General features: G+C 44.1%; 1 protein-coding gene across 1 annotated transcript in view; it reads right to left on the minus strand.

The window, feature by feature from the left end:
• SCARB2 (scavenger receptor class B member 2) overlaps positions 1–14,283 on the minus strand; it is an 86,635-nt gene that overhangs the window by 39,501 nt on the left and 32,851 nt on the right. Inside the window, exons 3-4 of the mRNA XM_039230975.1 lie at positions 4,046–4,193; positions 2,796–2,984 (exon numbers count right to left, since the gene is read on the minus strand). Of these exons, the coding sequence (XP_039086906.1) occupies positions 2,796–2,984; positions 4,046–4,193 (337 nt within the window). The remainder of the gene's footprint in view (positions 1–2,795; positions 2,985–4,045; positions 4,194–14,283) is intronic.

A 14,283-nucleotide genomic window follows, 5' to 3' on the forward strand; every position in this document is an offset into this window, starting at 1 on the left:
TTATACATGATGAAATATGAAATGGAGGTTCAGAAATATAGCCCCACAGTTACTAAGTGAAAAAGTCAGAACATAAATCTAGGCTCTCTGATTTCAAGTCTTATGCTCTATTCCTGGATGTGGCAAATGCACTCAAGGTACTAATCTAACTGAGCAATGGTACAGGGCTTTGTGGAGATATGGCATCTACATGGAGTGACAAAGGACAAGGGCAGAGAGATGAACAAATAAATAAATACATAAAACAATCTTGGGAAAATAAAAATGCCAATTTCTTTCTTTCTTTCTTTCTTTCTTTCTTTCTTTCTTTCTTTCTTTCTTTCTAGGAGAGAGAGAGAGACAGCGTGAGCAGGGGAGGGTCAGAGAGAGAGAGATACACACTCTGAAACAGGCTCCAGGATCTGAGCTGGCAGTCAGCACAGAGCCCGATGCGGGGCTCGAACCCACGAACCACGAGATCATGACCTAAGCGAAAGTCAGATGCTTAACCGACTAAGCCACCCAAGCGCCCCCAAAATGCCAATTTCTTAACCAGTCCATAAAGGTGGGTTACATTTTAAAAAGATGTAAAAGGCTCTTTTTTTAAAAAAAAACTTTTTTTATAGTTTATTTATTTTTTGAGACAGTGAGAGACAGAGCATGAGTGGGGGAGGGACGAGAGAGAGGGAGACACAGAATCCAAAACAGGCTCCAGGCTCTGAGCTGTCAGCACAGAGCCTGATGCAGGGCTCGAACCCACAAACCATGAGATCTGACCTAAGCCAGAGTCAGACGCTTAACCGAATGAGCCACCCAGGTGCCCCTAAAAGGCTTTTAGTTGTAAGTCTGATGAAGTCAATGATGTAAAAACAACAACAACAAAAAAACAAGCTGTACAATGAAAATTACCTGAAAAATACAGAGGTTTTAGGAACAGGATCTACCTTGCAGGTAGACAGAAACCACTTGGACCCAAAGGGTCTTAAGGTAACCTTTGTTGTATCTCTGTTGGAAATTCACCTGACATTTTTTTCTAGAAGGGTCGTCTAGTCACAGCTTAAGGGTAATCAGTGTTGGGGCACCTAGGTGGCTCAGTTGGTTAAGCGTCCAACTTCGGCTCAGGTCATGATCACATGGTTCGTGGGTCTGAGCCCCATGTCGGGCTCTGTGCTGACAGCTAGCTCAGAGCCTTGTAGCCTGCTTTGGGTTCTGTATCTCCCTCTCTCTCTGACTCTCTCCTGCTCAAGCTGTCTCTCTCTCTCTCTCTCAGAAATAAATAAAACATTAAAAAATAAAAATTAAAAAAAATCAGTGCTTCCTCTGGTCTTATGGAAGCTGGGCTCCTTTCAGATGGGATCTTCTAAATTTTTTTTAATGTTTACTTTTGAGAGAGAGATAGAGGACGGGCAGAGGGGGAGACAGAACCCGAAGTGGGCTCCAGGCTCTGAGCTACCGATAGAGCCCCATGCAGGACTTGAACTCGCCAACTGTGAGATCATGACCTGAGCCAAAGTTGAAAGCTTAACTGACTGAGCCACCCAGGCGCCCCCAGATGGGATCTTCTAGAAAGCATCTATCAATTCTACCTCCCTAGGGGGAAGGATTCAGGGTCAGTTGAGCCCTATTTCTAGGACCCCCACCTCTTGTATAAATAATGTTAAGAACTTTTTATTATTTTGTTTGAATGGTTTCTAGGTTTTGTATACCCTTGCATGCACAGGGGAAGCATTATCACCATCTGCTGTAGAGGAACATTCTCGGAGATAAGGGTAAGATTCTTGAGTAGTGAAAACCAGAGAATAACAACAAATTGAAAGGTGAGGAAATTCATCACAGTCTCAGAACCCACCCTTAATCTAAAACGTTCTTCTTGAGTTTAAGTTTGTCATTAGCAACCTCCCAAACAGTATCCATTTTACTCAAGTGCTTTCTCTTTTTTGTTTCTTGGTCGGGGGTGGGGGGTGGGGAGGGGAGATATATGGGAACGTAGATTTTAAAAACTGTTTTAATTTTAATTCATTTGAAACTTAGACAGCAATAACATATGCTTTGGATAATAAATACTTGAATGCTAATATATTTTTTATTTCAAGCCAAAGTGAATAAAATCTGCAAGGAACCACACAAAATTTCATTATAAGCATAAGAAATCATAGATGAGGGACACAGAGTTTCAAATTATCCATCCTCCTTCATAAATGACACGTCTGAAAAATCTAACAGGTGGCTCCCATCCCTAACGGACTATCATGTTCCTACTTAGTTTCTTACTTGTCTCTGTCAGGCTGATGAATGGGTTTAGCCCCTGAGTCATCAACGAAGACTTGGCACCTATCACTGAAATTTATGATAGTTTTGAAAGATCGCACCTGGTTAATGGCACAGTCATCCTCTATGTATTTTTCATAGCTGCCCTCATTGAAAGTCACTGCTGGTGGCATGCTGAAATTGTGGGAGAAGGGTTTTTCCCCCTAAAAACTAGAACACTTCCTTCTTTTTCATATACTGTACAGGATATCTAGAATTCCAGGCAATTTTTGGTCTTCTGGAAGAAACCCAAAGTGAAGATAAAATCTGGCTAGCAGTGCCCCTCCCTCACCTGAATAAAGAGAATCTGGGCGCCTGGGTGGTTTAGTAGGTTGAGCACGGGACTCTTGACTTCAGCTCAGGTTATAATTCCAAGGTCGTGGGATTGAACCCCATGTGGGTTCAACCCCTATTTAAGGTTCCTTCTCTCCCCTCTGCTCCTTCCCCGCTTGCGCATGCACAATCCCTCAAAAAAAAAAAAAGGGCTCTAAAAAGAAAGATCACCTTACCCCATAGTACAGGCCAAAATAGGGCGAGATCTCCGGTTTGAAAACACTGATGAGGGACAGGATCTCATCTTTGTAGCCCCAGAGCAGTTCGTCCACGGTGTGTGTCACAAACAGCGACTGCTGATAGGCCTTCAGCAGGGCCTCGATGAACTTCTGGAGGAAGCTGAGCCGGGCCCATTCCATGGCAGTCTGAGAAACACAGGCAAGTTCAGAGCACAGTTCCCGCCCACTCTCTTATGGCCCCTTCAGCAAAAAGGGCTGGAAACGTCAAAGTCAATGTTAGGACTAAATAGCTGCAAAATGTGGCTACGCGTGCACAAATAAGATTCTACAGCTCTTGTCCTTTCTCAGTATTCTACTTTGTAAGCATGAACTTAGCGTTCCCACTGGCAGCTGTTCAATTGTCCCTGCACTGCATTTGCAATGAGAGAAAGCTTGTAAATACACTAGCATCTTTAGCCACAAGAGGGTGCCACTTCCCCTCTGATCGGAGCCAGAGGTTGCCCGCCCTCCCCCGCCCCCCCTCCACAAGTAGACCAAACGTAGGATCTAATACTTTCTACGTCCTGAGTCTACCATGAGTGTCCAGCTGCGTATGTCGTTGTCACCCTGTAGTTAGAGTGGGAGCTCCATAGGGGGTTGCTGGAGGTGAAGAGGAAAGTTTTCAGGGGCTCCTATGTCTTTCTTGGATGGGATTGTCAGAACACAGACAGTGAAATCCAGAATCAGCAGCCCAGCCTCTATTTGGAAAGGGGGTGGGAGGAATCAGTATGTATTTGAAGAATTTAAAAATCAAAGATGGAAATCTAAACTAGGAAGTGGTATGCAAATTCTGTTGCTAGATTTTCTGAGCCAAAACAAGGGGCAAATAAATCTTTGAAAAATTATTGGCTATCCTCTCTCCCCCCCCCCCCCCCCCCCCCCCCCCCGCCGCCGCCAAATCCTAGGGACATGTTTATTTGGACAAGAACTGATCACCAAGACACAGCAAGAAACTGTGGAGGGGGGGAGGGGAATCCTATAATCTGCCTTTTGTCACCATTTGAAAAGATCTTGCTTGAGAAATCTCAGAATAAAATGTCTTAGATGAACTTTCAGGAAGGGAAGTGTAAAAATGTATATTTTCACATTTGTATATTTTTGACATAACTTAGTAACTCCTAGATGTAAAAAAGCCATAGCAGCTTTAACTTAGCTTTTTTTTTTTTCTTCTACAAACCACAATAATGATACTAAAAATGCCTACTTACCACTGCAGGAATATTTAATGTTCTAATTAAGTCAATTTTAGGATCTCCAACAGATTGATTTCGTTCAAAAACATAGAACTTGTTGTTAACAGCGGATATTGTTGTTCCATTATCTCCAAATTGAATATCTGCTTTGTTTCGAAGTTCCCTAAAAGAAAAGGATTCTGTTTGAAAATAGGCACCACTTTAAAAAGCAAGGGGCTCCTGGGTGGCTCAGACAGTTAAACGTCCAACTCTTGATTTTGGGTCAGGTCATGATCCTGCGGTTCGTGAGATTGAGCCCTGCATCAGGCTCTGCCCTGACAGCACGGAACCTGCTTGAGATTCTCCCTCTCCCTCTGCCCCAGCCCTACTTGCTCTCTCTCTCAAAATAAATAAACATTAAAAAAAAAAAAGCAAGATTTACCTTCTAGCATGGAAGTTATTTTCAATATAACATTCCCATTAGAATCATTTTCTAGAGAGCTTACAGATACTGATTCCTTAACAACTAGAGAGTAAAGTCAGCATGTAGGAAGGAAATCAGGCCTAGGATACAGTCCCTCACCACTGGCCTTTTCATGCTTTCCCCCTACAATTTGGGAACTGCAACGGTCAAGGGTCACCACGACCAGGGAATCAAGGCCATTGAACTCTCTCTGGAGTGACAGCTGGCTCCCAAAATAGCTTCAAATTTTTCAGTTCATAGATCAGTTTGAATTTCAATTTCTTTTCCAAAGTCTTTTTATTTCTAACTTGCATTCAGTTAAAAATTCATTTAACAAAATAAATGCCCAAGACTTAGTATGTTAGAGGAGTTCACTCCTTTCTCTAGTACACAGTTCAGTCTGGTTCAGGTTCATGCCCCCAGACAAGGTATTAGAAAGTTCACAGAATGACCAGGAGCCAGGGCATCACTAGGGTAAGGAGGATGTGAGGCACTTGCCTTGTGCGCAAAATGTAAGAGGTGCCAGAACACTCAGTAATGAAGGTACATCATAGTGCAGTGCATTTTTAAAAATCAAAATTAATGCAAAAACATTCACGCTGAACAAAATATCAAACTTCAAAATAAAAACAGGACCTGATAGTTTGTTCACCAAATGGTTTACGCTCGCCTTGGCCCTGCCTGGTCCATCGTAGATGTTCACTAAATTCCTGTGTCGACTGCTTCTCTCCCTCTGCTGCTTACCTCTTCTTCTTCCTGTTCTGTCTAGGGCCAGGCTGTCTGACCCAGTTGCCATGTGTCTGCTAAGCCCTTGAACTGTGGCTTATATCGAAACTGAGATGTGTTGTAAGGGTAAAATACACATTAGATTTCAAAAACAGCATACAAAAAGGAATGTAAAATAATCTTAATTTTTTTATATTGATTACCTGTTTTGAAATGATACTATTTTATTTTTTATTTTTTTAAGTGTATTTCTTTAATTTGAGAGACAGAGACAGAGCGCTGGGGAGGGGCAGAAAGAGAAGGAGAGAGAGAACTTCAAGCAGGCTCTTCACTATCAGGGCAGAGCCCAACGCAGGGCTCAATCCCAGAAACTGTGAGATCTTGACCTGAGCCAAGATAAAGAGCCGGATGCTTAACCGACTGAGCCACCCAGGTACCCCTAAATAACAGTATATAAATAACAGTATAATAGGATACCCTTTAATACAATGGGTAAAATAAAAATATATCATTCATATTAATTACATCTGTTTCTTTTTGCCTTTTTGTTGTTGTTGTTGTGGCTACTGGAAAAATCTTAATTACATATATTTCTATACATTTCTTTAGAAATGTATTTCTTAAATACATTATATTTCTATGGGACAGGGCTAATCTATAAGAGTTTATAATTCTGACAAAGGTACAAAGGCTACCCTCCACCTTCCCCAAGGCCTTCCCTGACCATAACCTCACCCCCAAACACCTGCAGAGCAGGCTCTCTGTGCCACATCTTTGGCTCAGAGTTATAAACTACTTAATGACATCATTTAGACTATGAAGGAATTGTCTTGATGCCTCAATTGCATACCTCAATTTCCAGAATTTAAAATAAAAATAGACAAGCAAATAAGAAGCAAACATATACACATATATGCATCAAAACAGGTATCCTTTCTCTTCATCACTAAGTACCAAGCTATGTGTAATAGATAAATATCTGACCCCACATAGCAACTCAAAGGATTTAACCACACGATTTCATCTGATTCCATTCAGACCTTACAGCGAACCTGTGGCACAGAGAAAGCACTTTGGCCCCACTTTTAGCGATATGGAAACACAGGGCACAGAGGGGCATCACAAGAGTCAGAACTTGAAGATAAGTCTTCTAAATCACACACAGTGCTCTTCCTACTGTATCACATGGCCTCCCTTAAAAGGTGCTTAATAAATGTCTGCAGAATGAAACCTGGTTGCCTGACGTGCATTCATTTCCTTTTCTTCTACTCAGAGCCCTGTTGTCCTTCCTCGCCGGCACTGGGCGGTACCGTGAGATCCAAGCGGGACCAGTTCCATTCCCTTGGGCTCTGATCCTGAGCACAGAGGCCTTAAGATGCGAAACACATTTGGGGTGCATAGATGGCTCAGTCGGTTAGGCAGCCGACTCTTGGTTTCGGCTCAGGTCATGATCTCACAGTTTCATGGGTTTGAGCCTCACGTTGGGGCTCTGTGCTGGCAGTACAGGGGTGAGGGCAGTCCCTCCCCCACTCGCGCTGTCTCTGTCTCTCTCAAAATAAGTAAGCTTAAAAAAACGATGCAAAACACGGTAGAAAGACAGCTTCCTCTGGCCATGGGGCACACACAATGAGCCATGCACTCCTGTGACGTGGACCTGTAAAGCTGTCCTGGCCCCTGTCCCTGTCTTCCCAGCTGCTGTGTGGAATCTGTAAGCCCCTTTACGGCCTTCAAATAAATCCCCTTTTCATTTAAATTAGCCAGAGGTAGTTTGTCTTGCTTGTAACCAAAGACCCTTACGTAGAAATCACAACCCAAGCCTTTGATAGGTAAGAAAACAGAGACTCAGATAAATTAGCCCAGGACTCCCCAGCAAGTGTCGGGACCAGGTGTGGAATTCTGGTCACCTGACTCCACGACCGAGGTTTTTCAGGACTCTACACATAAGTGAATGCAAAGTGACATGTTAGCGCTGGAGGAGGACATTTCAAGGGAAACCCCTGCCTCCACCAAGGTTTCTGCCCAAAGAGAGGGGCACCCCTCCCCACTGGTGAGTCCCAGAGCCTCCCTGTAGTGAGGGGGAGGGGGACAACCTTTTCTAGGCATAGCTCTTTGTATTTGCGGCCCAGAACCCTACGGTGGCCTTGCTGACCACTAAGGAACTAGAAACAGAAAAGGTGACCCCAGGGTGAAAACCAACTTGCCCTCAAACTTGCCCTCAAAGAAAGCCAGGCCAAGGAGCCAAGAGCTGGGACCCAACCCAGGTACAGAAGCCCAGGGATCAACTTTGCCAAGTTTTCTGAGTAACGAAAACTGGTAACCTTGCTAAGGCTTTTAACATTTTTTTCACTGAACCCAGATGTCATGAACAATTATTCAGATGGCCTGAATATTTCCAAGCCTAGAGCCTGCTTCATTTACGTTTGCTTGGGTTTACTGACTCTGGAGATGACTTTTTAAATGTTTTCTTTATTGCTTAGCCCGTAAGAACCTACTGTTTTAAAGGGAAATCGATCACAGAGGCTCCAATCACTTGAAGCACTATAACGTGACTTGTTTTCTCAATAAATTTCAAAAGTTCAAAGCAAGGATTACCAAACTATAAAAATACTTCATTCCCTTGGCAGGCAGCAAGGGGCCATGTCAGGTCACTCACCGCGAACCACATGACTTCCCGCAGCCCCCGGTCACCCTGAGGCATGACTGACACATGGCCTGTGTTCTAACTGAAGGGACCCAGTGCCATTGGCTAGCAGAAGTGGCCTCCTGCCCTGCAGAGGCCAAGGGAAGGGATGGTGGAGGGGAGGGCTCCCTGTCAGAACAGCAACTGATGGAGGAAACCCAAAATGTTTCCCCTCCCAAGCTCCTGTCTTCTGGAAACCACAGGGAGGCCACAGTGCAAGGAGAGGGGTTTTAATAATCACACAGACAAGTCTGGTTACCCAAATCTCCCCCACAGCTCATCGAAAATAGTCAACTAGAAGCAGGGTGGTCTCCTGCTGGGAACAGCAGACTGAGAGCAAGAAGTGCTCGATTACTGCTCTACAGTAGCCAAGAAGACTGAAGAAACTTCCAGAAATAGAAACAAGGGTTTAAAAAAAGGGCAAGGCAAATCTTAGGCCTAGACAATTAATTAAGGAACTGAACTTGAAAGTGCCTAGTACGATCCGTGGTACTTAGTGGATGCTAATAAATCTTATGGATGTTGAAAGCCTCGGGACATCACAGGCTCATATTATGGCTTACTATTTTTTAATCATAGTGATCTCCCTAAACATTAAGAAAAGGTTGAGTCATATGCCACGAACTACTTAATCAGGCTGGAAAATACAAGATTGAATTTAGAGATATTTCATTTAAAAATATTTTTTGGTTAAAACAGAGTTCTTACTTTTTTTTCAGTTTATTTGTTTTTGAGAGAGAGAGACATAGAAAAAGAGAAAGAGAGAGAGCAGGGCAGAGAAAGGGAGAGACAGAATCCCAAGCAGGCTCCACGCTGTGCACCCTGAGCCCGAACTCACAAACTGTGAGATCATGACCTGAGCTGAAATCAAGAGTCGAACACTTAAGCACCTGAGCCACTCAGGCACCCCCAGAGTTCTTACTTTATAACACAAAAAAGTTTTTAAACCCCTGGATGATTAAACAAAATCTCACCAATCACAGAAGATAAACAATAGCCTGAGATAAGGAGACCAAAAGGAATAACTTTAATTAGCTAGAAAATTAACATCTATGCAATATCTAATTTCTTGGAGATGTTGTATAAATTAGATACATACAATATTGTCATATAATCCTTATCTTTCAGCCATTGGGTTCTTCACTCATCCACCGCTCTTTGTTGAGAATTACTGTCAGCCGTCATGTGCAGTGATGTGCACCTGACTGAGCACATCAGGTGGAGTATGGGTGGAGAGCTGACTGCCAGGCTGTGCATTCAACCTTGGCTTCCTCAGTTACTAGCTCTGTGACTCAGAACTTACTGCTTCTGTTACTCAGTTTCCTCATCTGTAAAATGGAGATAAAATCATGCCTTCCTTATAAGGTTGTAATCCACATAAGCTTGTAATCTGGTTAGAATACAGCCTGGTACAGACTGAGTGCTTAGGAAGCATTAGTTACTAACACCATGTGCAAGCGGGCTTATGAGAAGCTCTCGAGATGGAGAGATGTGAAGCTCTGGTACCTGTTTCCAAAAAATCCACGGCACAGCATGGGAGTACAGGACTGCCATTCCAACGCTACCTCCATGTGGAAAGTGCTCTGAAGTGGACCCAAGGCTCTAGCCAGACACCCAAAGGAGGGAGGGAGGTCACCGGAAGGGGAGTCCTGGGGCTGTCATCCTGCAGGAGCTGGTTCTGGAAGGGGGAGGCTTCCTCTAGGTGGGAAAGTGGAGGGGCTTCCAAATGGAGAGAGAGAGAGAGTGAGGGCAGGCAGCACAGCATGAATGTATTGGATGTGTTTCTCACATGGAGAAGTGGGCGAAACTGTATGGAAGAGGACACACTGCAAGAGGAGATTTAGAAAGAGCAGCCTGCAGCTCCGGGCCAGCTGGGCTGAACAGCTGTGTCACAGGAGCAGTGAATCACAGACTGGATGTGACTACCAAGGAAGAAAGGGCAGAGCAAGGGAAGCTGCCCAAAGGCGGGGAGCCGCCGGGGTTTAAGACCACTTGCTTCCAGATGTCTCACTTTGGCATGCTGATTATTTTGCCCTGAAAACAATCAAGGCCCAAACCACTCAGAAAGAAGCTTTGACCTTCCCCTGACTGCCTAAAAGCATTTAGGTAGAGAACCACTCCTGGAAGAGAGCTATCACCATAGATTCACAACAGAATACGAATCAGACATGACAGACAGGGAGAAATCTAGCAAGGCCTGTTAGATCAAAGTCCTCTATATCCCATTGTTTCTGAATGGCCTTGCAGACATTTGTTTACCAAAAGTTTACTCTTTTTCATCTTCCTGCAAATTGCTTTCCTTCCTTTTGAAGTCCCAGACCCCCAACCAATTCTCCTTAGTTGTGGATGATATATATATATATATCTATACCTCATTTTGCCTGGCTGTCTTTGGAATCTCATGTTTACATGCATTCCTCGGAGGTACATAGTTAAATTTGATTTTTCTCCTGAAACACAATTTGCTACCAGACATGAGGAGAATAGTCAATACATGTGGTAATCAAATGATGAAATGAGAGCTGATCTATATTCATGTCCAAGAGGAAAGAAAAGTGCTGTAATATAGTCCCGCTAGCTCCTGAAGATTACCATCATTAAAATGTATTTGTATAAAGACTGAACCCAATATGGTGAGTTAACAAATGCTTGACTGTTCTACCCTAAGAGAACCCTGGTTAAACCAGATTGATTGAGGAGCTTGTTTTGCAGACGCTGACTCATTACCAACAAGAATGGCTGAGACTGGAAGAAATGGGGAAGAATTCTTGTGGTTGGGCCAAAGGGATCAAGAGTGAACGCAAGTAACCTCTGTGATGACACACCCCGAGATCTCCCCACACACACTTACCATGCTTCCTCTGCCATTTAATGAACACGTATCCCATGAGAAGACAGGATTCCTGAATGTGCACACATGTTCAAAAAGGAAGAAAGACACCTCCCTTCTCCTTATTTTCAACCAGCATATTCTACTCAAGTATATACCCCATGCCATTCTGACCCCTTATCCTTAAATACATCCAACCACAACCCTTTGGGGAGGTGGATTTGAGGCCTGCCCTCCCCTTGCCTTTTCATTTGGATGCCTCTCCAATAAACCCTTTCCTTGCTGCACATTCCAATTCTCAGTGACTGGCTTTCCTGCGTGTTGGGCATATGGACTTGGGTTGAATTACAAGAGAAAGCCATAATATCAAGAAATACCAATAAGGTAATATTAAGCGAATAGAATATACATATAATGTATATGTGTATGCATATCATACATAGGCCTATATAGTTTGATAACCATGTAAAAGTAAAAGTCACCCATGGAAAAATGGCTGAGAAGATAACCAGTAAAATACTAGCACTGGTTATCTTCGAGACAGTGAAATCATGGATGGTAGCAGTTTATCTTACTTTACTCCATTTTCAAGTTTATCTTTACTGCTTACTTATGTTATTTGCATAATAACATGAAACCAAATAAACGAATTCTCATTTAAAACAAAGTCAGGAGGCCAGAAGGGGGAGCTCACACACCTTACCAACTCATCCTCAGTAGCAGGCCAAAACCAAAAATATTTCTTTTTTTTTAAAATAGTTTATTGTCAAGTTGGTTTCCATATAACACCCAGTGCTCATCCCCACAAGTGCCCTCCTCCATGCCCATCACCCCTCTTCCCCTCGCCCCCACCCCCATCAGCTCTCAGTTTGTTCTCGGCATTCAAGAGTCTCATGGTTTGCCTCCCTCCCTCTCCCCAACTATTTTCCCTTCTTCTCCCCCACGAAGTTCCTCCTAATCCACCTATACGTGCAAACATATGGTATCTGTCTTTCTCTGCCTGACTTATTTCACTCAGCATAACACCCTCAAGTTCCATCTATGTTGCTACACATGGCCAGATTTCCTTCTTCTTGTCCAGCAATGAGCTCAGCCAGTAAGAAAATACATGTCAGCCAATAAGAAACCATCCTGACCTGAACTCTCATTTTTCCTCCAACGGATTTCCTTTCAAAATAGCCCCTCCCAATTCATCTTTTTCTCTGTAGAGTAACGTTCCTCTGTTTTGAACTACAGACTTACCTATGGTTTGCTATAGCTTGCATGTGCTGACTGTAATTCCTCTGCTATCCCTGAATAAACCCATTTTGCTGGAAAAATAACTGGCTGTTTTACTTTTAAGGTCAACAATGTAAAACGCAGATTATGCTTTTAAAGTTAATGCTACATATGATATTATAAACATTATTTTATAATGCAGTACTACTTAATGGTCAAGGAATAATTTAAAAGTGCTTATGAGAGAGGGAGCTCCGTACCTGCACTCACGCCCAGGCATCACACAGAAAAGATCTGAAGCCATCAGAAACCGTACCACACCCAAGAGATTGGGAGAGAAAGGACGCAGATTCCACTGAGAAAGTCTTCTAACGTGAGTGCGAACTGGGGAAGTAAAAATCGGGCCTGGATTGGAGACTGGAGAGACGAGCCACCCCCTCTGTGGGGAGTGAGAGGGGAAAAAAGAGAGTCCGAAACAGAAAAACCTCCGCTCGGGGGGGAAAAAACCTCCGCTCGGGGTGTAGAAAATCTGCGCACAGAATACCTGCGCGTCAGGCCCCTCCACGCTGCAAGTCGCCCAGGAGGGGCTGCGCTCGCGATTTGCTTCTCTGTGCGGGCCCCTGGTCGGCTGGGAGAGGCTGCGCGCCTGCAGCCATTACCCTCGAGGCGGGCCTGGACCTCCGAGGAGGCGCGCAGGCGCGGCGTCCGTGCTCCTAGCTGGCTGGAGCTCTGGAGGGAAGGCAAGGCGAGAAAAACTGGCAGATGTGACCTCGATTTCGTGTGTTGGGTGATGAGACACAGAGGGAACTTGATTTCTTCACTCCAGCGGGCTCAGCGCGCCGGCAGGCAAGGTCCCCGCCCCGCCCAGGCCCCCCAGCCCCACCCAGGCCCCCCAGCCCCACCCGAGGAGAAGGAGCCGCGGCTTCTGGCTCCGCCCCCAGAGCGAGCCTGGAAGATTGGAATCGCCCTGAGGGGAAAGCCAGGGCTTCGCCTGAGGCAATTTCAGCGGGGTGCTTGGCCTAGGATTTGGAGGCTGGGACTGGCCTGGGTTGAAAAGCACAGCAAACTTTGGCTGAGGCCCTGCCTCAGGAAGTTTACACGCCTATAAAAGCGAGGTGGAGCGCCGCCACTCTCCTCCCTACAGGCAGAACTGCTGCCTGACTCAGTGGATCACACCGCGCCCATCCCTGCTTGAGAGCTGCCCTCCTCCCTTCCCCCCCCTTTTTTGTGTGTGTGTTGTTTTTGGTTTTGGGGGGTTTTTTTGTTTTTGTTTTTGGGGTTTTTTTTTCTTTTCTTTTTTTTTCTTTTCTTTTTTTCCGCAGAACACTGACCTGATTACCTCTGGTCACCGGCGTACTTAAACAATCAAATTTAGTCCATTCTGTAGATGTAAATTCTACACCTCCCGACCTTTTCACCTCTTTCTCTCAGCAGTAATTAGACTATATAGTTTCTCTGGATAATACCAGCATTCTTGTCTCACCTATCCAAACATATTCTACCCTTTACCTCTTTGAAAAAAGCTTCGTATCCTTTCTGCCTGTTCATTCTATTTCCAATTTTGCCTCATCCCACCCGGTCTTCTCTCTCCTTCTTTATGCTCTTCAACCAGCACTGCATACACACGGCTATTTTAACCGAAGCTGGGAAATCCGGTTATATGCTTTAAACCGTTCTTCGCCCATCAGTTTTCTTCTTTTTTCCTTTTCTTTTCTCCTTTTTGACCCTCTTATGTATTTTATACTCCCTATTATTCGCCCTCCCTCCTCCATCTTTTCTCTTAACTTTTTAGTTTTCCCTCTTGCTTTGCATGTTAGTTGAATTAGCCTGTGCGTTTGTGTGCTCCTGCTCCCTGTGTGTTTGTCTGTTTTCTTTTCCAGGGCTACCTCAAGAAACAAGCCAGAGTACACAAGGTGGAGAGTCCCAAATATCACTACGAATAGGAAAATAAAATAACCAAGGTCCCAACAAGAGAGACCAAGACATACCATTCAAAAAACACTCTCTGAAAGGATAGGCCCTGGACAGTCAAAGACTATTCTTGGATATAGCAGCGCTCATAGATACAGAGAGCATAACAGGTCTTTAAAACCAACAAGAGCCAGAAAGCTAACTAAAATGATGAAACGAAAGAGCTCTCCTCCAAAGAAACTCCAAGAAGAAATTACAGCTCAAAACATATCAGCAGCATAACTGAACAAGATTGTAGAATAATAATAGCTGGGCTTGAAAAAAACATAGGGGACATCAAAGAAACTATGGCTACAGACAGAATGGAAAATAAAAATAGGCATGAAGAATTGAAAAATGCGATAAATGAGATACATAATAAATTAGAGACCTCCAATGCATGGATT

The sequence above is a fragment of the Hyaena hyaena genome, unplaced genomic scaffold (genome assembly GCF_003009895.1).
Source record: "Hyaena hyaena isolate Hyena2069 unplaced genomic scaffold, ASM300989v1 scaffold_54, whole genome shotgun sequence".
Lineage (NCBI taxonomy): Eukaryota > Metazoa > Chordata > Mammalia > Carnivora > Hyaenidae > Hyaena > Hyaena hyaena.